This window comes from Protopterus annectens, chromosome 16.part0, assembly GCF_019279795.1.
Source record: "Protopterus annectens isolate FY-2018-M chromosome 16.part0, PAN1.0, whole genome shotgun sequence".
Lineage (NCBI taxonomy): Eukaryota > Metazoa > Chordata > Ceratodontiformes > Protopteridae > Protopterus > Protopterus annectens.
In genome coordinates, this window is record NC_056750.1 from 619,915,185 (window position 1) to 619,942,246 (window position 27,062).

General features: G+C 38.7%; 1 protein-coding gene across 11 annotated transcripts in view; it reads left to right on the forward strand.

Annotated features, from left to right (window-relative positions):
- DNM1 (dynamin 1) overlaps positions 1 to 27,062 on the forward strand; it is a 1,092,771-nt gene that overhangs the window by 961,721 nt on the left and 103,988 nt on the right. For 10 of the 11 annotated variants that reach the window (XM_044058862.1, XM_044058871.1, XM_044058872.1 and 7 more), the window contains exons 15-18: positions 7,958 to 8,067; positions 13,590 to 13,701; positions 25,278 to 25,289; positions 26,618 to 26,788. In XM_044058862.1, the coding sequence (XP_043914797.1) occupies positions 7,958 to 8,067; positions 13,590 to 13,701; positions 25,278 to 25,289; positions 26,618 to 26,788 (405 nt within the window). The remainder of the gene's footprint in view (positions 1 to 7,957; positions 8,068 to 13,589; positions 13,702 to 25,277; positions 25,290 to 26,617; positions 26,789 to 27,062) is intronic. The other variant, XM_044058867.1, reaches the window with a different exon arrangement.

The following is a 27,062-nucleotide window of genomic DNA, read 5'->3' on the forward strand; positions in this document are numbered from 1 at the left end:
ACAAGAGCATGCCAGGGAAATGTGAAGACATCACTAAGACAAAGACGTACAGAGGGAAAGGAGAGGGCACAGAAAGCAGATTGTAGGACCTAGCTACTCTCAGCAACTCCTAAAGTACTTCTTCAGAGAGAGGCTTGTAGTCCCAGGGAATGGACTGCTGGATTAGTTGGTGTAGAAAGGACTTCATGGAGGCAATGAATAAGGCATGGTGCAGATGAAGAATGGGGAAGGGGTGGTAGGACTGCAGAAGAATTACAACGTTAAATGCACTTAAAAGGCAGACTGTGTAAGCTTACTGTCCCTTTCTACTGCAAAGCAAATGTAATACAGTGTTTTATTCTTGGAGTACTATCAGATTTGCAACACTTGTAATTAAAGCAAACTCTTTTGTGTAAAACTAATGGGACAGAAAGTGTTTACTTGCAAATATACCAAATAAAAAATACAGTATTCAGTTCCAAATAGTAAGAATGGAAATGCCAGTTACCATGGGTAATTTGACATTCTAAAAGCTTGGTTTGTTGAAAAACATTTCCATTGTGAATGTCCATTTACAGTTTTTAGCTCATCAGAATCTGCAGTGATTATTTGCTTCAGGGTTTAAAGACTTTTTTCTTTACTGGTTTGGGAAATTTTTTGGTCCAAAAACTTCAGAAAATTTTCCTGATCTGTTGCCAGCAGTTGCACTCCCCCAGCTGGTATTTCATACTTGGATTGCCATGCTCCAAGTACAATACTTCACACTTGTCTGCAATGAAACTCCACTGTATCTGTCTGCCCACTTGGCCTTACTTTACAAATCCTTCTTTAAATGCTTTTGACAACCTCCCAGCTGTTGCACCTGTCTTTTTGTCATCAGAGAAGAGGGGGATTCTGTTTGTCACTCCCTAAGATATGTCTGACATAAAGACAGTGAACTGTACTGGTCTAGGGCAGATCCCTGCAGTACTCCCTCAGTTATTTTACTGTTTTATTTTTTTTTTTTTGGGGGGGGGGGGTTTACATCATCTGTCTCTTATTATAACCCTTTGTGTTCAACCATGCAGCGATCCAGTTTCTCAGTACTGGTCCTATGCACAGCCCCTGAGGCTTTTCTTTCCATCTCCTCTGTGGAGCAGTGGGATATGTCTACTGGCACTGCCACACCAAATTTATTTACAACCCTGTTCTAAGATTAGATCTAATATTAGGTCACGTTGTAGCCAAAAGCCCATATTCAATGGTGTCTGAAAGAATTACTAAACACGATAAATACTTACATCCATCATCACAGGATTATTTCCAAAACTTTATCTGACACAGCTGTTAAGCTAAAAGGCCTTTAGTTTTCCAGATTTTTCTTCCTGTCCAGGTCCTGTATAGGTGTACCACATTTGTTGTTTTGCAGACACAGGCATATATACTGTAGACCATGATCTATTGAAGATCATCAGCTGGCATCTGACAACAGACTGGTCAGATTTCTGAGGGCAGTGAGAGGTAGCCCATCTGGTCCTTGTACCTTATTATCTCCATCCTGTCTCTTTTTTTGGCACCTGTCCACCATTTTCCCGATTGTACCTTGCCTTCTTTCAGCCCAGCATGGCACTGCACCCTTGCATTCTTCTGAGAAAGCTGAAACAAAGTAATATAAATGATTGTCTCAGATGTTGTGGCTGGCTGCTCATAACAGAAAGCTTTGTCCAAGGTATTGATTTCTTTAAAGTATATCGCCAACTTTCCATACATTAATTTATAATTAGTTTCATTTTCAACTGTGGTCCTGATTTTAAAGTTGCAAGCGATTTTAAACAAAAATGTAGATTATAGTATATTCATTGGTGTTTTAGCTCCACTGCCTAATCAGCTTTTCTGTATGATGACAACCACAACCACAAAATGGTGTCATAGTAGCTACCAGTAATTTTTGAAATATACCAGCAACACATTAACGGTGATTCCAAGCAAATGACTTCTCTAGAAGAGTAGTCTCTTACATTGTGGTTTCACTGCTGCGGTAATGCTTATCTTAATTTTCAATATAATATATTCTAATTGCAAGATCTAGTTGACAACTTATCTTTCTGTACAAATCTCCTGTTGATACATTTGTCATGGAATATATAGTAGCCGACACACTCATTTAGATAGTAAGGCATTATGGCTTCAGTTTTACATAATGTCATTGCAGGAGTTTTCAGCTCCAAAAAAAAATTTCAGTCTGACACTCATCAACAAAATAAAATATAAAAAAAGCACACTTTTTCCAGTAAATATTGTATAGTTTGGTATTATATAAAAGAAACAGGTTATGCCCAGCTGAAGGGGATTATTACTTAGACTTCCTTTTCAAAGTGAGGAGTACACATTATGATGGGTGGCATTCAGACCATCTCTACAGATTGTCCATTTATATAAAGGTGTAATGGTTTATACAATATAAATCAAACTGGCAGCTACATTTAAGCATTCAATTTCTCTGCAAACTTTAAAATAGTTTTATCCATATACCTAAAATAAAAGTGCTTGCTGATGTGTGCTTTTCCTCCAAATCCTCAACTGGCCATGTTTGGAAGCTATCTAGCCTTTTTATTAGCACTGTGTCCCTTTATACTGACTAGACTTAATGCTATCAGTACAGCCCAGTGGAACATCTTTCTTGTGCCTCCCTTCTGCAGAAGGAAAATCAGAAGAGAGAAAAAATCCCAAAAAAGTATCTCATGAATCCTAGTCACAGAGAAATCAGTGGGAACACTTCAGGGATTTGTACAAATATGAAGCAAATGATGTCAACTGGCTGCTGTACCAAGGAAAAGAGCTTGCCTTTTATTTTCTAGTACCTCCAGTCTTTTAATTGGTTAACTAGCCTGGACAGTTTCATTAGATGGGAGCATATAGCAGTGATCTAGAACACATTTTCTTCTTCTGGAGCATTTCTCCCCGGGCCTCCGCTGAAAACAGGATCTGTGGAACCTAGTCGGACTTTCCCGGTCAACAAATGTTAAATAAATAAAAATAAAAAATTTTGGGAAGATTGTCAGCCATAGCCTGTGTCCGAAGTAGCCACGGAGTAATCCGAGTATCTGTCTTATTATTTCCAGATTCCCATTGTTAATCTAAGGAAAACATTCAGTGGATACTGTGAGCCCTTACGATGCTTCAGATCATGGCTCTGATTACAGAGATATAGAAAGCAGTCACCTGCTATTCAGTGCTGCAGAGACAATTGCTTATTTCCTTGCCAATCCTTTTGTACTACAGGGCCTAAATGAGCAGTATTTATACTATTAAGACATGTTTTTGTTAATAATAGGTCAGTACTTAATGATGATTATGATACTGGCTACTTTATACAAGAGTCATCTTTGGTATTTTTTTTTCTTTTTCCATAATTTGTCATGATACTCTTCATCCCAGTGTGTACAGTTATCATGGCATTACTACAAATTCAGATATAAAGGCTTGCTGAGTTCTCTCTACATAGTTGCTTGTTTTGCTGTGCCAATAAAAGTTGCATACATGCTAGCATTCACAGGTATTCTGTACCACTCCCTGATACATCTAACAATCATGTTGTGAAGCATAAAAAAGGGCAGACCAGATGTGCAAGATAAAAAATGCATATTATACCATGACCCCCCCAAAATGTGCACGCTGATTGGCCAGCGTGCACATTGTAAATCGAGTTATACTAATGGAAAAAGGTCCGGTCGCCCGGACTTTTTTCCATTAGTATAACTCTACTTTTAAAACACTGTCTCGCTGTGTTAAATGGGTTTAACATAGCGAGACAGCTTTAAAATAACCAACGGAGATCTCCGTTGCTTATTTTAAAACTGTCTCGCTATGCTAAACCCATTTAACATAGCGGACAGGTTTTAAAAAGCAACAGAGAAAGCAAGATCTCCGTTGCTTTTTACTGTTTCGCTATGTTAAATGGGTTTAACATAGAGACAGTTTTAAAATAAGCAACGGACATCTCCGTTGCTTATTTTAAAACTGTCTTGCTATGTTAAACCCATTTAACATAGTGAAAACAGTAAAAAAGCAACAGAGATCTTGCTTTCTCCGTTGCTTGCCCACAACTCTGATGTACTGCGCGGTAGGCCGCAGTACATCAGAACTGCCGGATGCCAGACATCTGCGGAAGTCAGTAAACAGGCATTATACTATGCCATTATTTAAGAAAAGTAATAGTTTCTTTTCTTAAATAATGTCATGGTATAATAGCAATAACCCACTTCTGGGTGTGGGTAATGCTGTATTTACCCACGGTTGGCTTTGTTTGGTCCCTCGGGCTTCGCCCTCGGGACCAAAACCACTCCAACCGTGGATAAATCCAGCATTACCCACACCCAGACGTGGGTTATTGCTATATTAAACTATATGCCAGCAGCATTATCATCCTCATCTGTGGTGTTTCCGCCATCACTGTAGAAGGTTTCCTGTAATGAGAGGTTATAATTTTATAATTTTGCACCTTTTGCTTTGCAGTCATGTCTGTCAGTAACACAATCCATAGTGTCTGACACTAACAGAAATTGTCAGAAGCCATAATTCCTCCAACAGACAGACTGACGGATGAGATGGTTTAGCACACTGCACAGTACACCACATAAAGCACTTCTGCTCCTCAGCTGACATTTGACATTCAGCCAAACAGCAGCATTAGTTTGCAGAGTGTCAGTCCAGTCTATACAAAATCTCACCCAGAACTCACAGTGCTGTGTTACAACTGCTTCTGTTCACTTGTTCATTAGGAACTCATATGGAAATAAAGCATGCTGCATTTAGCTGCATGGATACAGTTTCTGTACAGGGTCTTAAGTCTATGCTTCTGCCCCATGAGTCGTCTACTACTCCTTCTATTACTTTGCTACACAATATTCTCCTTGAGAACACTTGTTTTAGTGCATTCAGCTCTTGCTTTTTATATCCCCCATATCAGAGGACTGATCATTCCCATGTCAAGTCCAGGCACTGTTTTTCTTACTTTCTGTTTTACTTTTCCTTTCCTGTATTTCTCACTTCATTTCTTCTTCCAGGTCGTATTTATACCGTCTTTCCTTTGCATGTTTGATTATGCTCACCTTTATTCCCTGACTGTATAATCCATCACTATAAAACAAAGTCCTATTTTCAGTCTGCCTTCCCACCCCAGAGTCTTCCTGAAACTGCATTTGAAACACATACCTTCTCATTTTATTTCTCATTCCTCCAGAGATTGCCTTGGTTTATGGTCTTGTCAAGTTAGGCAGTAACTTGCCTGAGTTTCATATCTGTAATGGAACAGTATGTCTCAGTTACTCAAGATGTAAAATTTCATAAAAAAAATTAAAGAACATAAAATTATGTATACAAATAATTATACTGAAGAACCTCTTTGCGGCCTCTGTCCCCACATCCCTAATCTCAATATATATATATATATATATATACCACTGAAGACACACAACCTCAGGGAAAAGGGAAATTATTAAAAAAATAATAAGCTCACTTTTTTCCCTTTTCTCCAGGTCATGTGACCTCACATTGAAGTACAACACCTGAAACAAAGCTGAGAACTTGAAAATGTGACCAAGTGATCTCACAAAAGTGATATTTTAAGATCTATGAATGGTATACATAATTGACGTAATGCTCTCTCTGCTTTTACACCATTGCTATCATTCCTCAGTGTGAGATCAGTTGACATAACCTAGGTACTGCTGATCATTAGCATGCATTGATGTGATTTCTGAGTATTGTATTTACTGTATGCTCTTTCTTTTGTATGTCAGTTTTCACGGGAGGCTATTACTGTTAATGGCCAGTCGTAACATTTTCTTTGCAGCACAATCAGGTTTCACTGTCCACTGCTTCTCCATACCTAAGGCCAGTACTAAAGGTCAGTGTCTACTGGCAGTTAGGAACCACTGCCATAGTCAAACCAGAGGATACCCTTCAATGTAATCTCCTAAACTGGAATGTTTACATACCTTATGGGGTTTTATTATGATGATAAATACTCTGAAAGTAATTGTGCACTTGTTTATAGGTTGTAGTCATTCAGGTTATGTGCACAATGCTAATTTTATTATGTAACAGAATATATATATATATATATATATATATATATATATATATATATATTAAAAATTATACTTTATATGCTACACCTTTTTATAGTTTTATGTGAAACATTCATTTATTACACTAGGCTGCCATACTGATTATTCATCTTAGCCACTAAATTGTAGCCACTCACAGCTTTTGCTTTAATATCACTTCATTTCCCAGTGTCTGAGTGCAGCCATTCTAGAAATATTTTATGCTTTGATGATAAACTGATCCATCCCCAAAAGCTAAGTATTATTTCCACCCAATGTATTTACTTGCCTTACTACAAGGATGCACATTCAACACTGCAGTTTCTTACTGCCCTCCAGCTTCGTAGGTTCATAACAAGCTTATTACCAAAGGGCTGTTGAGAAGCTTAACCATGATACCCTTTGGTATTTAGAGAATATTAGTTGTCCTTGGTAAAGGGCTTACTTTTACATACCCCATGTATGAACTTATGGTCTTCACACAAATCGTCAAGTCATTATTTGAAACTAGATGCAGTAGAGAGTCGATTATCCAAAACGTCAGTTATCAGAGCCAGCCTTCCAAAGTTTTTGGGTAGAAAAAATAATAAAGTCTGAAAATGTAAACATTACACATATTCGCTTGAGCATGTTTTTTGAGCTTATAGCCTGCTCATGTGTGAAAAATATGTTTTATTTTCCACTGGAATCACTAAATGGTTGAAAAGTGTATTCCACCGTGCAGAAAAAAAACAAGATTCTAGAAGTTTTTTATCTGGTTCAATTACATGTTTGATTATCCAAACTACCCTAGGTCCCAATTAGTTCCGGTAATCAACTCTCTACTGCAGTCATGACAGTGAGGTTCTGCAAAGAATTTCCAGGAGGGGATGAGAGTTAAGTCCACTTGGGTTTAATTAATCATTTTTCTTAAAAAGATGCAAGGTAAGTTGCTCAGAACCATCAGAAACAAAATCCACTGCTACAAGCATATACAATACTATTTGCTTGCAAAAAAAGTTTGTCGGATGGTGTTTTAAACCCGGAATGTGTGTTTGGACTAAATCATGTGAGTCCAGCTGACAACAGCCCAACAGCTTTATCGCTGAAAGCCACTTTCAGAGACTAGATGTTGCCCTTACTCCATTTTTCTGTGACTGTGGAGCTGGTATTTAAAACTTGTTAGAGGTCTTCCCCACATGGGAGTGTAGAGGGGCTTGCCCCCTGTAAAACAGTTTAAAGTATTATTTGCAGAGGGTAGCTTCCCATTATTTTTTTCCCCTGTTTTGCCCGTGGGACAAAGGGGGATCAAAAACAATCCTGAGTCCTTTAAACAATACGGTCATGCATAAGTCAGAAAGGATTGATATGCAGTTTTGGTACATGTTCCTCCCACAAGATAGGTTGTGGACGTAACATGCAGGATCAGTACAAGGAATCAGAATCTGACTTAGCAGTCTACCTTGCTTTATGCAACCCCAGTGCAATAGTCTCATCTGGTAGTGACTGTTATTCTTTGTATTTTAAAGTATTTGCACAAATAGTTTGGTGTACCTACAAAAGCCCTTAACAACAGCAATCTACTTTCTTAAGATTTGCCTTTTACTTTCCGCTATCTGTTTTATGTTGTAACAAAATACTGCTTCTCTTATTTTATCATTCCTTTATACTATACTGCTGTAGTCATCACCAATACAGTTAACATTTGGCACTGATAAATGATTGTTTCCATATGTCTTTAGCTTTGTAAACACAGAGTCAGAACAAACAGGTCTGTGCTTATGTATTTTTAGCCTGAGCTAGTTCAGCCATATCCTATGCTTTTGTTTAGTTTCAGTGTCACAAGGTGAGGGGCGGAAGTCCTTATTACTGTTTAGTGGAACTCAATCACTTTGTTCTGTGCTTTCCAGGAAAAAGAAAAGAAGTACATGCTGCCATTGGACAACCTTAAGCTCCGGGATATTGAGAAGGGATTCATGTCCAGCAAACACATCTTTGCTCTCTTCAATACTGAACAAAGGTCAGATATGGATTCTTGCTTCTTCCAATTATGTTAAACTACTAATATTAGACAGCAGCGCACTATCTGAATAAAGTAAAGTATTGATTTTTGTAAGTAACAAAATATGTAATGCATGGAGCGTGGAAATTATGCTGCATAATTTGGAAAAGGACAAGTCAGTTAAACGTTAAAGTGCTGCAAGGCCCGGCCTTAACAATTGTTAAGCACCCACTGATTAAGTTGGTAAGATCGGATCTACTGCTGGGCAGTCTAATCTGCCTGTACTGACCAGTAAATGACAGTGGCAGTACTGCTGTCTGAAGGGATAACATATGTTTTTCCTCTTACAAACTTAGAAGGCATCTAGAATAAAGGATGTGCTCTCCATAAGTTTTTTTTCCCAAAACATATGAAATCTGAAACTCAGATATATGTCACCATTCAGTGAGTTCATCCTCTGTGATTTGTCAGCCACAGACTTTATGAGGAACAGACCAAAGAAATGAAGCAAAATATGAACATTATGTGAAAATCTAGACCATTGAAAGCCATGAAAAATAAGAATAAATGTAACAAAAAGTGTTACACTGCCTTTCTGACGGCTTCCCCAAGTGCTTTACAGCTTTAAAAGTCATCAAAACAGCGTTTCCTTTTTCTCTATTTTTCTGTAACTAGTTATACATGGAGCAGATAAAGCACCATTTACTACAAAGAAATATGCTCAGATCGCTAGTTGTAACTCTTTATTATGTGTTCTCGATGTGGAAGTCAATCAATTCACCTGCCAAGCAAAGTTCTTGGCATCCATGTGTCAAACACATAATAAACAGGTTAGAATCAGAGACCCAATCATAATCCTCTATTATACACCTCAGATGTTAAGAAAGTGATGGCTAATAATTAACAAGTTTAGTTACTTAAGTGAAAACAGCTGATATTTATAAGTGCAAGTTAAGTTTCAGTACATAAATATATCACGTTTCCATATTGTCTTTGTTACAAATCACAGCACCGTAAGGACAGTTTATGAGGACCTTTCTGTAACAATAGATCTTCAAAAAAGTCATTTTGTAGCAGTCAGTACTATGTGAACTTGGTCATTCCCTTTGTTAGACTCAAACCAGTATCTCACAACAGTAACATTGAAGTCTACTTTCTCACTGTTTGGTAATTTTGGGCAAGAGAGTATTATAAAAAAGCAGACTTCCTCATACTCCAACCAGTTCATCATGGAGAGTTAAAATACAAAAAGACACAAATTAGGTGAGTGGCAAATTCTTTACAGCATCTTCCAGTGTGCATTTAGGTATCAGAATATGGACTTCAGAGGATGCATGTACAGGGAAACACCTTTGGAAAGTGGGTTATGTTAACACAATAGTAAGACTATTCTGAAGGTCTTCCTTTATAATGAATATGTCACATAACTGTACAGTGTTATTTCATGGGCTGTTTTTGCCAGTGATTAGACTTACTGACCTACATTTCCCATTCAGTTCTATCCAGTGTCATACAGTGTATAACATTTTGAATGAGGACCAGGTAGCTGCTCCATATACTTTCTGGTAGAGATGTCTTTCAATAAGATAGCAGTAATAGTTTCTGTAGTATATTTAAGAGCCACATTATGCTCAGTAAGGAAACACTGAAAGAAACGTCTTCTAAATAAGCATTTGCCTTTTGTTTTGTTCATATGTAGATGTCCTACTGAATCTGCTGCACCCTATGAAGACTGTTAAGTTTTTCTTAGTATGTATTGGACTGCGCAGTGTTCAACTATTGCCAAAGTTTGTCAATTGTTCATAATTTTTGCTACATTAGTACTTCAGTTCAGTTGTAAACTGCATGTTTGTTAGCTAGGTACTAACTTTCCAAGGGCACCCCGCATGGAGATTATTGTAAGTTTATTAAGGACTGGAATGTTTTGGTGATAATTCCAAGGTGAGGGGCATTCTGGGTGACAGGTTACTAAAAGCAACATACTACACACCTCTAGTACAGTTATTTGGCTGTTAGACTATGATGTCCATAGGTTACTTGTATTTGGGTGTCATATGATTACAGTGTGCTCTTATACAGTTATGTGGGTGTTTCTGTTAGACTATGATGTTAATGTTTAATTGGGTGTCATGATGTTACATTGTGTTAAGATGCTGTAATTTATATGAGGCTATTATTTGGGTGAGAGATGATGTATACCTGATTGGACTGATTTAATTGGGTAAAAGTAGCAATGGTATAGAAAGATATTATTTTTATTTGTAAAAGAAATCAAGGACAATGGAGAGTGAATATGGCAAAGGTCAGTTATGACCAGGGAGGTGAATTTGCAACAGTATTTAGCAAGTCTGTAATCCCGACACCTATCAAGATTCCTCAGATGAGCAATCTTGTAGTTGGAGTACAGGGACTTTTGTTAGCTGTCTTATCACTTTCAAGTCATAAAATGTGCCATTTGATTTATACATTATCTCATTATACTAAATAATTATAGACTGCATAATGATAAAGATTTCTGGAGTTTATTATTTGCAGCCTTGTTGTATTGTCATTTTTGTGAAGACCTATGTAGAAAATGTGAAATAGAGCACCTTGCATTTAAGCCGTAATACTAAAACTCATTAGTGTTAGTATGTATGTGGACATTTTACAAGCATACTATATCTGAACTCTTGTTATGGATGGATAATCTAAATGTACCACCCCTTACATATCTGTATACCAACAGTTCTGAGATAATTATCGGTTAAACAAAAAAGAAGAAACCCCAAGCTGAAATTAAGCCTTGTTACTTCACTTTCTACCCTAATCATCAAGGTCTACAACCTAGTAATTTACTTATGGGAAAATTCACTTGAGCAGAGTTTGAATAACAAACTTATGCTTTAAATTTCCAGATTCCATTTTGGTGTTCAGAAGTAACACATCCACTGATAATGTGTTATGTAAAATAGTGTCACGTGCCATTTTACCACGTAGCTCATGGATGAAGGGGTAGGGCTACAGAGATAGGACACGTACACACTGATCCCATGACAGGGCTACTGTGAGTGAGATCAACAAAACAAAGTGAACATGTAAAATAAGGTACTTTACTTTGTATGTGATGTGGTCTTTTGCTTATAGAAATTGTGCTAAAGCAATACAACAGCAAAGTTTATAAGATTATAGCCACTAGAAAGCTAGAAATGGGAAATGTACACACCAGTGGTCTCAGCAAAGCAAATGAAATATATCAAACAGTACTTATATTTTTGCTGAGTTCTCAAGAAATGTTTCTTCTTGCAGTGTGTTTAAGTGCAGTTAATAAAAATAAGCTTAATAAATAAATAATTAGCTTGTAATGGAGAATAATAAAAGTTTGCAGGGAAATGTATCTCTTCTGCAGTACAGACCGTAGTCATTAGTAGTATACCCTAGTTAACAACAGCCTTTTTCTTCTTTTTTCTCCCTTATAATTATTTTATATTATGACCACTTGTAGTACATAAAATCCTTGAAGATGCTTTAATGAATACTGCTGCATATTGAAGTTTTACTAACACAGTGTGGCTGCATTGTGTTACCGAGTAAAAACATGCTGGAGCAGCTGAGGTCTGACACAATCATAGATGTACCTAGAAGGACAGGAATAAACATTGCACTCTTCTCCTATCTCTACCAGAACTACCAACCCATTATTCTATGTTATACTTGTTATGTAACTGAAACTGGGACCCCATGCCTACTGTTTAGAATGAGGATATCCTTAGTGTAAGCAGTCATGGTAAGGAGTGTGCAGAGATAAGACCTACTGACCTGCCCAATTCATTACCACAGGCATTACGTATGCAAATGACTCAGATCTAATGCCTGTTAGAGCTAATCCTTTGGCAGAAATCACACCTCTACCACAAGGATACAAGAGCTGGCAAAATTGCTGCTTCTACCTATTTCCCAGTAACTCCTTAACCAATGAACTCACTAGTGGAACTCAAGTTACCTGGGTTGCAGTCAGGGTTTTATTCCTGTACAATACACAAGCTGGGTACAAGGGGTTTTCCAAGGTTTTTAATGGTATTAGCAAGTGGCACAGTTAGAGAACTTAGAATAAACCTGAAACTACTGGCTCATGAGTTGGACAGGAGAAAAGGGGCTAGGGATATTTAAAACTAGAGAGATGAATACCTTAAAGATGAGCTCTATTTCAGGATAGTCTTCATCTCAGCAAAGCTGAAGGTGGGTCTGGAAAGATTCAGCTAAGCAATGCTACCTTTAAAATGAGGTGGTAGAGAGAGGGGGAGATGACTCAAAGGACCCAACATAGAACTCTGGTAATGGATGCAATACGGAAGAGACGGAGTGGGCAGAGTAGTTGAGAAGGAAAGAAATTGGACTGAAGTTTATTTTAAATAATGAGGTATAGAGGATAAGGTGGAAGAGTTATAACGTCATTCCAGTGTCCCAGTTCTTGAGCTACATCTCTCTCTCCTGTCTGTAGCATCCAGCCTCTACACTTCACTTCCAACTTCTATCTGAAGACAGATTTCAGTTTCATTCAGAAGTTCACAGTTTTATTTTACTTTAGTCACTCTTGGATTTTTCAAGACAAAAAGGTATATTTAAAACTATATAGATCATTTCTTCTGATGGCATTGAGAGAAAAAAAGTGTTTAGATCACATAAGAAAAAATCCAAATGTATGGCCAAGGCTGAATGCATCTTCTCAAGACTTCAATTAGATATCTATCATCCGAGTTTTGTATAAAAGTGAAAACACTGATATGTTTGATTTCATACTATCTTCAATTCAGCTGTATGCAAATGAGGAAACGTAAAATGTAAAGAACTCAACAGAGGTGTTTACTGTGATTGCTGCAGATATGTGTAGCAGTTGTTAAGCAGAACTTACTACTTTGGGGAGTTAAACCCCTGCATCCTTTCCTGTATATAATTTCATCCAAGCTAACACTACAACTTCCATTCATTGATATAATACCATGTAATCCTTCAGTGCCAATAACTGATGATATCACACATTGATAAACTAATCAGAGTACAATGAACAGAACATTATAGTGTACGTGATTACACTCGCATGTTATGAGGAAACAGTAGGAAAATACTTACTGACTATAGTACTGGGCTGTGTGATTTATCCTTGAAAAAGTGTTTCAAGTGAAAGAATACATTTTCAGGGACATCCCTTATTTTTACTCAAATTTTAGCTCTGACCCTCTTAATTCCTCCTAAAACCAGTGTTTTTTGTTTGGAGAAAAGTGGTGAATTACACTTAATATGTAATGACAATAGATTTTAGGATTTAAAAGTTATAGACTTCTTTTACCTCAGAAAATGCATATTAATTCCCATGTTCTTATTCTGACAATATCTCAAGTTAATAGTTTAATAGTACTAGTATTTTAAAAAATTGCCCTTGATTCAATTTAGAGCTATGGTTCTGAGATGCAGAGAATAGGCTTTTATGTGCAACATTGGAATGCATTAACAAAAGTTTTGGATCCATCTTAATTATTTCCTTTTTCCTGTTTTTATGGCAGAAATGTGTACAAGGACTATCGACAGCTAGAACTGGCATGTGAGACCCAGGAGGAGGTGGACAGCTGGAAGGCATCCTTTCTAAGAGCTGGAGTATATCCTGAGCGTGTTGGGGTAGGTGGACATCACATCAGGGTGCAGTGTACCGCTATCAGATTGTAACATATATGACAAACCCAGTGTACAGCTATCAGATTATAACATGTATAATGAATGCAATATATAGCTATAAGATTGTAACATGTATAATGAACACAGTACACACCTGTCAGATTGTAACATGTATAACAAACAATGCAGTATATGGCTATTAGATTGTAACATGTATAACAATGCATTTTACAGCTATCATATTGTAACATCTATAACGGACACAGTATACATCTATCAGGCTGTAACATGTATAACAAACGCAGTATACAGTTATCAGATTGTAACATGTATAACAAACGTAGTATACAGTTATCAGATTGTAACATGTATAACAAATGCAGTATACAGCTATCAGATTGTAAGACGTATAACAAACACACTATACATTTATCAGATTGTAACATGTATAACAAACGCAGTATACAGCTATCAGATTGTAAGACGTATAACAAACGCAGTATACAGCTATCAGATTGTAAGATGTATAATGAGCAATGCAGAGGTTTCTATTTGCGTCAGAAACCCTGATGGTATTGCTATATCAGGGCATTGGCATATTTGTTAATACAGAAAGAAAGTATGGAATGGCTTTATAAGTGACATTTCATCATTTTGTGTGGTCTATCACTCCTGCAATTCTACAAAAATTCTACTATTGTACATCTTTATTTAAAATGGATACTAGTCAACAAAATATATTTTTAGAATCATTTAGCCATTTCCCTTCATATATTCTAAACGTGTTTATTGGCTTGAGTCTCAATAAAACAACTGAAGATGCAGGGGACATGATTTCCTTTTTGAAAGAGAAGATTATTCAAAAGGACAGATGACTGAAAATAAACTGACAAAAAGTTAGTTTAGACAACATTTTGGGATGGGTTTTGACCTCCCTTTGCTGGGGATATATGCCTCCTGCACCCCTGCTATAATAATAATTAACTCCAGGTTTGCCAGATTGCGAGAAAAGTGAAAGTTGCCTTGGGGAACAAACTTTGAAACCCATTGTGCTATTTCTGAACATGGCTTAAACTTAATGAAAATGATTTTATAGTTATCTAATTTTACATAAAACAGGATTTTGAAGCTTCTCCTCCATAGTTAGCCATTTGTTGATAGCATGAAGCCAAACAAGATGAACCTATGTTGACATTATTGTTCCCATATGAAACCATTTCCCAAAGTATATACTTCTCTTTTGCATACAACACATGCTGGTTATCCGTCATATTTTGTCCCATGTAGGTTAAAGTATATTCATTATGTATATAGCATGTTCAGAAAAGCATGTTTCAGCAACCAGTACTTGCTTCACTGATGATGCACATAAAAAGTTGTCAGATTTGCTGCAGTGTTTGTGTTATTATACAAAGGTTAGTGCTATATAACGGATGTGGTGTAAAACACAAAATGGGTCAGTGATACTCTACATTATGCAAACAAGAAGCACAGAACAAGGCATTACAAAAGCAATTTAATTATGTGGCAACAACATGGATAAAGCATTCAGAACTAAACAAGCCTTAGTTCCCTTGTCTTCATCTTGTTAAAGTCCAGTCCTTGCAGATGTTGACTAGTTAACTAAACTGTGTTAGTGTGCTTCATGACAGAGTGTCTGTTTTTTTCAGAGTTTTCCTAGTAAAACATTGCTTTTGTTTAGGATGTTAGATTCATCATTATTCACCTTATGACCAGGTGAAGACCATCTATACCTAGCCACGGCATAGTCACAAAAAGGATATGAAGAGATCATGTACTTTGAGTCTTAAACAGTGATGTCAGGTCTTGTCCATTTCATTGATACTTCTTGTAGGTCAAGAGCGGGTCAAGGGTGGCCCAGTGAGGTGTAGGTCTGGGTTATACAAGCATGCCTTCTAAAAACTAACTAATTTTTTTTAGTCTTAGATACTTTACTGAATTAGCTGGTTCAAGTGAAGATAAATTCAACTTTTCTAAATTCTGTGGTAAAGTCAATGGGCTCTGTGGTAGTCTTAAATGCAGGGCATCCTTTAGGAAAATGTTAGGTAAAGGATTAGCTGCAACTTGGTTGCAGGATCTCATGCAAGGTGAAATAGCAGAAATGTGCACTTTGATTAAATAAAGACCTAAACTGGATTTAAATAGGTGGCTGAAGTAGTTTAGCCACCCTTAAATTGGCCAGGGAAATGGGTTCAAGCTTTGATCTTTGCCCCAGCTGACAAGAAGCCCCTTGTGGAACTGAGGAGCAGCCAGGTCTGACACCCACTGTGTAACTCTCCCTAGGGTGTTACAGATGTGTAAAGAGGTGGGTAAATAAAGCAAAAACATACCTAGCAGTGCTATGATGTTGCATCATGTACCTCAATCTCCTCACCAGCACTAGACATGGGTCAGAGTTAGTGTGGAAGTGGAACGGAAGGTTCAGTAGACCAAACAGATGAGTGGGTCTGAAGCTAAACTGATTTGCTTCTTCTGGGAGCAAAAAAGTGGGAAATAAATGAAAGGTTGTGTACTTCAAGTTGGAATGAAGAATTCTGCGCTGCTATTGGGATGGTGATGTTTTAGACCCACTATATTTTAAGTCAGCAACTTAAGCAGAACTGGCATTTGTTAAAACACTTATTTGGGTGCACTCAGTTACCTAAACATCACAGGGTGGGAAGGTATAAATTAGGCATGGCCCCAGAACAAATGGATAAAGTCTCTTTACTTCAAGATGCTTAAATTCCATTCATATTCAGAAAATAGGATAGCAGTAGCTCTGCTGTTCACAACCCTTTTCTGAGCAGACCTTCTGTTAGTACATTAACATGGAATGCAAGCAGAATGAAAAGAGATAGAGGTAGGCCCCATTAACTGTGGCAAAGGTGTTCGTCACAGTTATTCATGCTCCTGTAATAGCCAGCCATCAAGTCTGCTAAAGAACTACATGAAGCATTAGATTCTTCAAAAGTGCAGGTGTACAGACCGTTTCATAACTTTCTTTCATAGGATGTTTCAGAGTTTTCTTTTACTCCTTCCATAGTCTTTCAGATTTATTTTGATAATCAGGAGCAGACTTACTATTTAGAGGCAAGATGCTTGCTAAATTTAAAACATTATTATTGACTGTACTGGTTTTATCACTGTTACATATAGTAAAGAAACTCACAATGAACCTGAGAACATAGCTCAAAGCCACTGTATTACAAGTTTAGACTAAACACAGACTGAGCTGCATACATACGCACATAGTCTGCTATATAGTGATGTATGAGCTTATTTCTGCAGACCTCTGTGCCCTTCCCAGAAAACCACATTACCCCCCCCCCCCCTTCATTTTACTCTTTTCCTACTTTGGTGATGTAAAATGGTACTTCAGCATCTGTACACACAGTAAGGTGGCTTAATGGGACATACTGTCACTGATATTCATGCATTCATGCCTAGGTCCAGGACACCTCATTCATGGAAAGATTCAGAATAGGCTATGCATGCATTGATTCAGAACACCCCATTCATGCATAGGTTCAGAACCATCCCTTAGACCATAGGTTCAGAACACCACATTCTTGCATGGATTCATGACATCCCATTCAGGCATAGGTCCAGAACTGCCACCATTAGCTGCACTAGTCGGCAGGTGAATCACTGAGGTGGCTTTTGAACATTGGGAGTTTCAGATTTCTGAGTATACTTACAAAGACATACTTGTTTAATGAGTCCCACTTTCCCATACATTAAATAATATCACCACATGTCAAAAATAGCTCAAGTCTTTCTATATGTGCAGACCAAATTTCCAGTGCTAGTTTAAAGCCCTCTGAATCTTTCCAGTTAAGCTATCAAAAAAATTCTTTAGGAATGGCCTATGAGGAAAGTCACATGGAAGCCAAGAGCATAGCTTGAAACCACTCAAGCACAGACTGAAAATTATACAGATGTGCAGCTTTTTAGCTGTGCTTGTCAGTTTTGCACAGCTACATGCATTGGGCAATATACCTCAGTCAAAAATGTTACTTGCTGTCTTTCTGTCATTTATAATGGAGAAGGTGCTCCATTTGTCAAGCTGTGTCTGTTCACCTTGTTGATATGGTGCACTGCCTTCTGCTAATAAGTACAGGAAAAAAGAGAAGAGCTTCAATCTGTACACGGGACTTTGAGTCCTATATACTAAAAGTGTTACTGTTTCCCAAAAAAGAATCTACGCTGGTTCCAAGACAGAAAACCTATAATACAGGTGTGATGTGATACCTTTTACTGATCCAATGTAGGTGTCATTCAAAGGGGATCCAGTGCCTGTCTGCCTGGGATGACATGCTCGACAAGCCACGCTGCTTCGCAAGGGACGGCTTGCACCTATCACCCCTGGGATTCCGGATATTGGCTAAGGCTCTTGCCACCCCCATAGTGCCTTTTTTAGGCAAGGCTCAAATTCTAAACCTACCACCCTAGAAAACAAAAACGTGAAGAAACTAAGGGTAATGCTGCTCAATGCCAGAAGTCTAAATCTCAAAATGCACGCACTCGAGGCCCTTCTCAGTATGGAGAACATCGATGTCTGTGCTGTGACTGAAACCTGGTTCAAGGCTCCTGAGAGCACCCCGGCACTATCAGGTTTCATCTCATATCATGAGTTCCGGCCCCAAAACCCGGACCAAACCACAAAAGGAGGGGGTGTATCCATATTCATCAAGGATACCCACACCTCCAGGTTGGTGGCTACGCACGAAGCATCGGAAACCATCCAGGTGCAATTAACCATAGGCAAAACTGCTCTACAATTTGTAGCATGCTACAGGCCACCCTCTCAAACTCAGGAAACCCACACAGCCTTCCTGAAGACACTGGAGGGTATAAATGTATCACCAAACACCATCATATTGGGTGACTTCAACTACCCGAATATAGACTGGGAACATTACTCAAGCCCAAACTTTCTAGCCCAAAGGTTCCTGGAGTTCATAAATTCAAATGCCATGGAACAACTAGTTACCATCCCCACAAGAGGAGAAAATATACTAGATCTCATCATCATGAACATGGGGACAAAATGCTCCACACCAGAAGTATATCCCTCATTGGTGAGATCAGATCATAAACTAATCTCACTAGAAATCCACATCCCGCCCCCACCCCAAACAAAAAAGACCACAGTGAAGAACTTCTCTAAAGCAAACTTCACACTACTCAAGACAGGCGTGGTATCCTTCAAGGCCCCCGAGCCAATGGAAACCACAACCCAGGCTGCGGAAGCCCTTACAAATGCCTTCTATGAACACCTTCAGGACTGCATGGATCAGGCAATCCCAAATAAAACCAAGACTCTTTACACAAAAGGCAAACGTCCAGTCTGGTGGACCCCATCCATAAACAAACTTTACAATAAGAGGAGAAAGCTATTACATGATAGAGCAAAATCCCAAAAAGGGAAGGCATCTTTGATCAGCACTAGCAAGCAACTACGATCCCTCATAAAATCATCCAAGGCCAACTTTGAGAGAAAAATTGCCATAGATTCAAAAGACAATCATAAGGCCTTCTTCAGCTATGTCAGAAACCTGGGTGGAAACTCCCAGATATGCTCAGAATTCGTCCAAAATGATACAAAAATCACTGAACCCACAGACATTGCCAACATACTGGCAGACAGGTTCAGCGCAAACTTCACCCCCCTCTCCCCCCCAAAAGGAGAGATAACTATCCCAACTGAGAGTAGCCTCCCAGACATCTCAAATGCGCAGGTGAAAGCTGCTCTCTCTAAAGCTAAAAACACAGCATCAATGGGATGAGATGGGGTCCCCGGCTGTGTGCTAAATGAACTCAATGAAGAACTAAACCCGCACATAAGGCAGCTGTTTAATCTTAGCCTCACCACAGGATATGTGCCCAAGGAGTGGCGTACGGCAACTGTGGTCCCACTCCACAAAGGCGGTGCCTCTACGGACCCTGGTAATTACCGCCCCATAAGCTTAACAAGCCTGGTCTGCAAAGCTATGGAGAGGATCATAATGGAACTCATAAACAAGGACATAGGGGACTTGCAGACCTTGGACCCAACCCAGTTTGGCTTTGTCAAGGGCAGATCTTGCCTTTTGAACTTGGTCAACTTCTTCGAAACAGTCACCAAGGCCATTGATGAGGGAAAGGCAGTCCATACAGCCTACCTTGACCTTGCAAAAGCTTTCGACACAATACCCCACTCGGGTATTATAGAGAAACTTACCAGCTTAATTGTAAACCCATATGTCACAAGATGGGTTGCAAACTGGCTAAAGGACAGAACCCACAGGGTTAGAGTTGCTGGAGCCATGTCAGACTCCAAGCCGGTTACAAGTGGAGTCCCACAGGGCTCAGTCCTTGGCCCCCTATTGTTCGGCATCTACTTCTCAGAAGTACAGGCAAACATAGGAGGACTATGGCTGACAAAGTTTGCGGATGACTGCAAACTGGGTGCCATAGTGGATAGTACATCGGACACAAACATCCTTCAGAGGGGTCTCACGGAAACTGATAGCTGGTGCCAGAGCCATGGCCTGAAGTTAAACGCAAAAAAGTGTATAGTCATACCCTTCGGGAAAAACAAGGTAACCCCAAGCTACCATATAGGTGGCAACCCACTAAGCACAGAAGAGGTTATCAGGAACCTGGGGACCCAGGTTGACAGTGGCCCCTCGTTTGACGCTCACGTTGCTAAAGTGGTTCAAAAGACCTTCTACATTGCCCACCTGATCATGAAGGGATTCACATCCAGATCAAGTGAGGTCATTGTTCCCCTGTACTCTTCACTTATCAGACCAGTGATCGAGTACAATGCCCCATTCAGGATGTATCTCACCCGACACCTGCAGCAATTGGAGAGACCCCAAAAGTTCCTCACCAAAAGGATAAAGGGACTCCAAAACCTGTCATATGCTGCCAGACTGAAGAAACTCCAACTCTATTCAGTTGCATACCGTCTGCTCAGAGGTGACCTGTGCCTGACATACAAGGCCATGACCAACCCGGAATTAATGGACATGCTCCACCTCAAAAAATCCAAATCCACCAAAACCACTAGAGCAAGAGACTTAAACCTTAGCATGGATATAAATAGGACGTGCTGGAGGGATAGATTTATCACCCAGAGACTCCCCATGCTGTGGAATAAAATCCCGGTCCATGTGAGGCAGAGCACCTCGCTGGCTCTGTTCAAGAGAAATCTTGACCGGTGGATGGGAGATCGTAGGTTTACCCCGGGAATCATCTCTGTGTCACTACTGGACAGAGGCACAACAAACTAATGGGCACAGTATTTCTAACATAAGGGGCGGCGTAAGCCACATAACTTTGGGCTAGGCTTATAAATGCCCTAGGGCAGTTAGCCTAGTATAAACCTATGAACCTATGAACTACTCTAGCTTTAGACAAGCCCTTCTTCAGGAGACAACTCCTGACGTTGGTTCATTTAAAGATATCACATCACTTCTGTTAATTTCAGCTAAGTACAGTTATTGTACTGTGCTTTGGCATTGCTTTCATGTGCAACCATTTTTTTTTTTTTGAAATACCAGTGTTTTGCAGCATTTTGGATAAGGGAGTAACTATTCTATTTCTCTTACATCTATCTTCATTGTGATTGTACATGGACATTAAGTGGTTTGCTCAGAATCAAATAGCATGCAAGGCAAAGTTATGAGTTTGAAACCTATCTTTTTCCTGCTGTTTAACACCTGAACATGAGACATATTTTAAGATAACCCCAGCAATAGAAAGGAGTCCAGTAACACATTCAAACAGTGTAATCTACAACTAGCCCAATTAATATTTATTAACATTTTTTCACTTGCCTAGAGTTGTTGAATGATTTTTTTTCTTGAAAACAAAAATCACTGCTCCAAAAGCATTCATTTGTCCTATTTCATTAATTTGCACCTTTCCAAAGAAAATTATGATATTTGTATGTTACTGTTGCTGCCAATGTTATGTAATGTTAGAAGTGAATATTATGATTTGGAAATGGAAGTAAGTTACAAACAAACCTGAACTGCATGGAATGAAGGGTCTTTTCTTGCACATTTTTGTCATTATTAGAAAAAAAATCTGTAGGTGTAATTCCAAACTCAGTTATTTTTAAATGCCCATTGTTTTCAGTTAATAGTATTAGTACATGTTTAAGAAATCTTTCTTCTGGAGCTTAAATGAAACCTATATGACAAAAAATTAAGTATAAAGTGACCCTTCATTTAATAAAATTAGATGAGTAACATGTTCTGAGAACAGTGATCGAAAACATGGGAGATTCCTAAGACATCCCTTAATATTCACCTGTAAAAGTAGAGTAATACTGTTTATTGTTGTCATCATAATGATTCAGCACTGCTAATATAGCAATAACCCACGCCTGGGTGTGGGTAATGCTGGATTTACCCACGGTTGGTGTGGTTTGGTCATAAGGGAGAAGCCCGAGTGGCCAAACAAAGAAAACCGTGGGTAAATCCAGCATTACCCACACCCAGGCGTGTTATTGTATTATAATGACATTATTTAAGAAAAAAAAATAATTACTTTTCTTAAATAATGGCATTGTATAATGCCTCCTTGCTGCCCTTCCGCAGCTGTCTGGTATTCTACGGCAGTTCTGATGTACTGCGCATATGTATGCTTACGCAGTACATCAGAGCTGTGGGCAAAAACAACGGAGAAAGCAAAAGTTTAACATAGCGAGACAGCTTTAAAAAAAGCAACGGAGAAAGCAAGATCTCTGTTGCTTTTTACAAAGTGTCTCACTATGTTAAAGGAGTTTAACATAGCAAGACAGCTTTAAAAAAAGCAACGGAGAATCTCCTTTGCTTTTTTTAAAGCTGTCTCGCAATGTTAAACACATTTAACATAGCAAGACACCTTTAAAAAAAAGCAACAGAAATAGTAAGATCTCCGTTACCTTTTTTAAAGCTGTCTCGCTATGTTAAACTCATTTAACATAGCGAGACAGTGTGTGAAAAGCAATGGAGATCTTGCATTCTCCGTTGCTTTAAAAAAAAGAGTTATACTAATGGAAAAAGTCTGGGCGACCGGACCTTTTTCCATTAGTATAACTCTGATTTACAATGTGCATGCTGACCAATCAGCGTGCACGTTTTAGAATATTAATGGGGGGGTCATTGTATAATTTAGTTTCACTAGTAGCATAGAATGTTCACATGGATACAGAGAAAATAACAGTGAGTCACTCACAAGTCCTGAGACAGCAAAGAGTGGTACATTAGTAATGTGTAACTGGAACACTGTAGCAAGGAAGAACAGTGTCACTTATACTAACACTACAAGACTGGCAAGGTACTCTGTCTTTGAGCTGCAGCTTATTGTGGTATTAGAGCTTTATTTCAATATTTATAGTTTTTACAAATTATACCCAAATAAAGTTAAAACACATGATGTTTTAGTGCCTGAGATGGTTTCAAGTTGAACACAAAGTATCAAAATACTACAAAAATTGTACAAATTTTAGTAGTCAGAGGGATGGAAATCACAGGAAGTTCAAGGCTCCTGAGTCTTGTGACCAATAAGCTGTGCCTTTTCCCACCCTAGACTGAACCTCCATTGTCAAGGAGTGCTAGATCAGTCAAGCTCGGGGCTGAATTTCTTAATACCCATCCAATTATCAACATCCTGTTTGAAGGAAGAGAGTGTATCATACTGCTTTATCTGCAGGGGAAGTCTATTCCAGAGGTGCGGGAGACACTGAGAAATGAATCTGTCTCTCCACCTTGTTTTATTGAGCTGCTGAAGCAGGTTTAGCTCCCTTATTCTGGTATTTGTGGAACTGTTTGATTTGTGAAGGTATACAAGACCATGGGCTGCTACGTCTCTGATGGGTCAGAAGGCAAGGAAATAAGTTTACTCTGAGGAGCCTCTAAGACAGAAGACAATTGGAATAGTCTTACTACTACTCTATTTGTGGTAGTGAAGGGATTTTTAAGCCTGGGATTCTCTTTGACTGGTGCCTTGGTGTCTTTCTGACTCTTTAGTATGTCTTGTGAAGTACATCCCGGGGGGGGGGTTGTATTCTGTAATTGGTCTGATCAGTGCTGAATTCAAAAGGACAATAACATGTTAAGATCTGAATGGTATTCCCTAGGTGATCAGCTGTGCCACATAGAAGGATGTCCTGACAACCATCATTACATGATGATGAAAGGAGAGGGAATTATCAACCCAGGTTCCCAAGTCTCTAACTACTTTTCCATTTTGAAGTGGGGGATTGTCAGTGCTACATGTTGGAGGAGGGTTGTCTGACAGATGTGACAATGCTGCATATTTTAGCATTTAATTTAAGCCAATTTTCAACACACCAGACATTTATAAGTGCAAGTTCCAGCTGGAGGGCTTTTGCGCCAGAGAAGGATTTGACAGTGACTCCCAGTTTGTAGTCATCTGGGCAGCCATATATCTTGGTTTTTACTCTGTAAACTCACAAAAGTAAGTACCAAACAAAGCTTGCCCAAGCACTGAGCCCTGCAGGACACCACTGATCACCTTGATATTCTTTACATTGCCTCCGCTACCCGTATCATGTGGGTTCTGTCTTTTAGCTAATGTAGTACCCATCTTACCACATAGGGGTCTATTTGTAAAACATTTAGTGCATTGGTTATGCTAGCATGGTGAATGGTGTCAAATGCCTTGACAAAATCAACGTATATTGTGTTTCCTTGGTGACTGCTGTCTATGGGTTTTGTTACCTTTTTGAGGATGTTTACCAGGTTTATAAGACAGGCTGTCCCTTTTACAAAACCAAATTGTTGCAGATGTATCCTTGGCTGTAGCCCAGATGACCTGGGTTATTACAGTGGCCCAGGCAGTGGAGGAGGCAACACCAAATAAAAAAGAAATGATAAAATACTGACTGCTTGTCAGTGACATGGAATATCCCTGTGGGGAAATACATGGATCACACTATCAACTGCTGAAGTGGGAAGATGACTGGAAGTCACATATTAGGTGGGCAGTTAATGAGAGCATGTCACCACGGAGGAAGGGAATGCTCCCTAAATGTGCCATTGAAGACTCACCTGAGGATGTAGCCAAGCACACTGGGGATGGCTACAGAAAGTCCATAGCAGTATGAGTGATGCTGCAACTGAAATGCCCTGCTCTCCTGTATGTCTCCTCCAAATCTCCATACAGAAACTAACTCATCCCTTTAGTAGCAGTAGGGCTAGCTGACCTATAGAATGAAGAGTTAGTCCAAGCAGGGAATGCTGACATTTAAGAGGGGTATCAGTCAGCAGCTGAAGTTACAGCTACCATGGGACCCAAACAAAGTTATACAAATTATAATAGAATAGCAATATGCATAATTCAGTTTATTCTAGTAATCGACGGATTTAAACGTATCTGCTTAGTACTTAAACAAAAGGTTTTTGAGGAAGTTTTCTTCATGGTGTCCTAAATTTCTGCACTTGTTTAATGCTTTGTTTTTTGACAAGTGGTTGATTTTTAGAAGATTTTAGAATACTCTAAAGTAATCTTTTATCTTTCTTTCCCTCTCTAAACTTTTTTTCTTTTAATGCTGCCTGGACAAACTGAAATTGCAGGAGAAGGACAAAGTAAGTTTTTAGTCGTATATATATTTGTCTGTGGGCTTCACTTCATATTACTTTGCTACAAATTCCATCTTCATTTTGGCCTTCTCTGTTCTTTCCTTTCCAGAAAGCATGGCAGGTTCTTACCTTCACCAGTGCATTTTCTATTCAAATCAATGTCATCATTCCATAGGAAGTTTTCTTTCTGCTGCATAGCTAAACTAGCAGATGAGTGGAGTGGGTTTGCAACATCCTTCATACTAAACTATTATTCCACTTTGTTTTAGTGGAAGTGTAGATATCTGGATTCTCCTACCACAGATATCCAGATTATAGTTCTTTAGACTTTACCTCCTGGGATTTGTAAATTCTTCTCTTTAAATGACCCAGTGAGGATTATCAGACCATAGGATGCCTGAGCTCTCTTTTTTTTCTTCTTCAGTGTTTCAGAATGTAAACTGATACATTTATATCTGCTCCTGCTGTCCCTGAAATATCTGTGTTGCATTATGAGTGCTGTACTCCACTAAAACACAGCAAAAAACATAGATTCATACCACTTTCCCTAAAGAAGAAAGAGTATCTCCCCTTGAATGATCAGCTCCCACCTCCACCACTGTGGTCAGTCATTGTGACTTCCAAGATCATTATCAAATCTGGGTCACTAGTGCTAGAGGTGAATATTTTATTTCACCATTAATGGGCTAACCTCAGTTCATCTCAATACCTAGGGGTTAGGCATACATTTACGGGACTATAACAGTATATACTAAAGCTCAGTGTGTGTGTGTTTCTGAAGTGATGCTGCTGTTGTAACCAGCTGCTGGTTTAAAACACCGTGTTAGCAATGTTAGTTACATTTGTTTATATCATTCAGTTTGTAGACTATAGCAGTAGATATAATTATTCTGAATCCATTTTAATATATAAATATATAAAAATATAGCTTGTAGATGGAGATAAAGACACACTGTATTCCATTTTGCTAATGATAAGGACCTCCATATCTTTTTTTTGGGGGGGGCACATGCTTTTCTTAGTTTGGGGTAATGGTGCATGACTTTTTCAGTTATTTGTTCACATATGTATTTTTTCAGGTATTAATGGAAGATAGGATTAAAATAATTGGAGGTGAATTAATATAGGACTCTAAGTATATTTGCTTTGTCTCCAGAACTTCTAAACTAAGAGTAAACTTTTTATTCTTTGCTTTTCTGCTAATGCATCTCTGTCTTTTCTGTCTTTCTGTCAGTTTAATGTTCTTTGTTAATAGCAGAGCATATTTAATGTTTCTTCTGTAAAGTTCAGAAGGCTACAGTTATGCTGTTTTCTCCCATTTCCCTCCTTGGCAGCAAAGTGAATCAGAGGAGAATGGCTCAGACAATTTCATGCACTCCATGGACCCCCAGCTGGAAAGACAGGTGGAAACAATCCGTAACCTCGTGGATTCCTACATGGGTATCGTGAACAAGACTATCCGTGACCTCATGCCCAAAACCATCATGCACCTCATGATCAACAATGTAGGTATCGTGGCCTTGAGCCACAAGTGAATGTAAGAAATTAACTGGATATCATTGGTTAAGGTGCACAGATAGGCTAAAGATACGCATAGTAGTTTTGAACTCTAGGTGACAGTGCAAAGCTCCATAGCAGCTCATTTCACCACTGGATGAAAAATTTGTATTTCCCACTAGTTTAATGCAGAAGCAGTTTGCAAAAGTGCAAACGTTCTGCTCCAAATCACAGAAATTTTGTAGATTTGTTACCTTAAATAGGTCTACAGAGTTGAAGGTT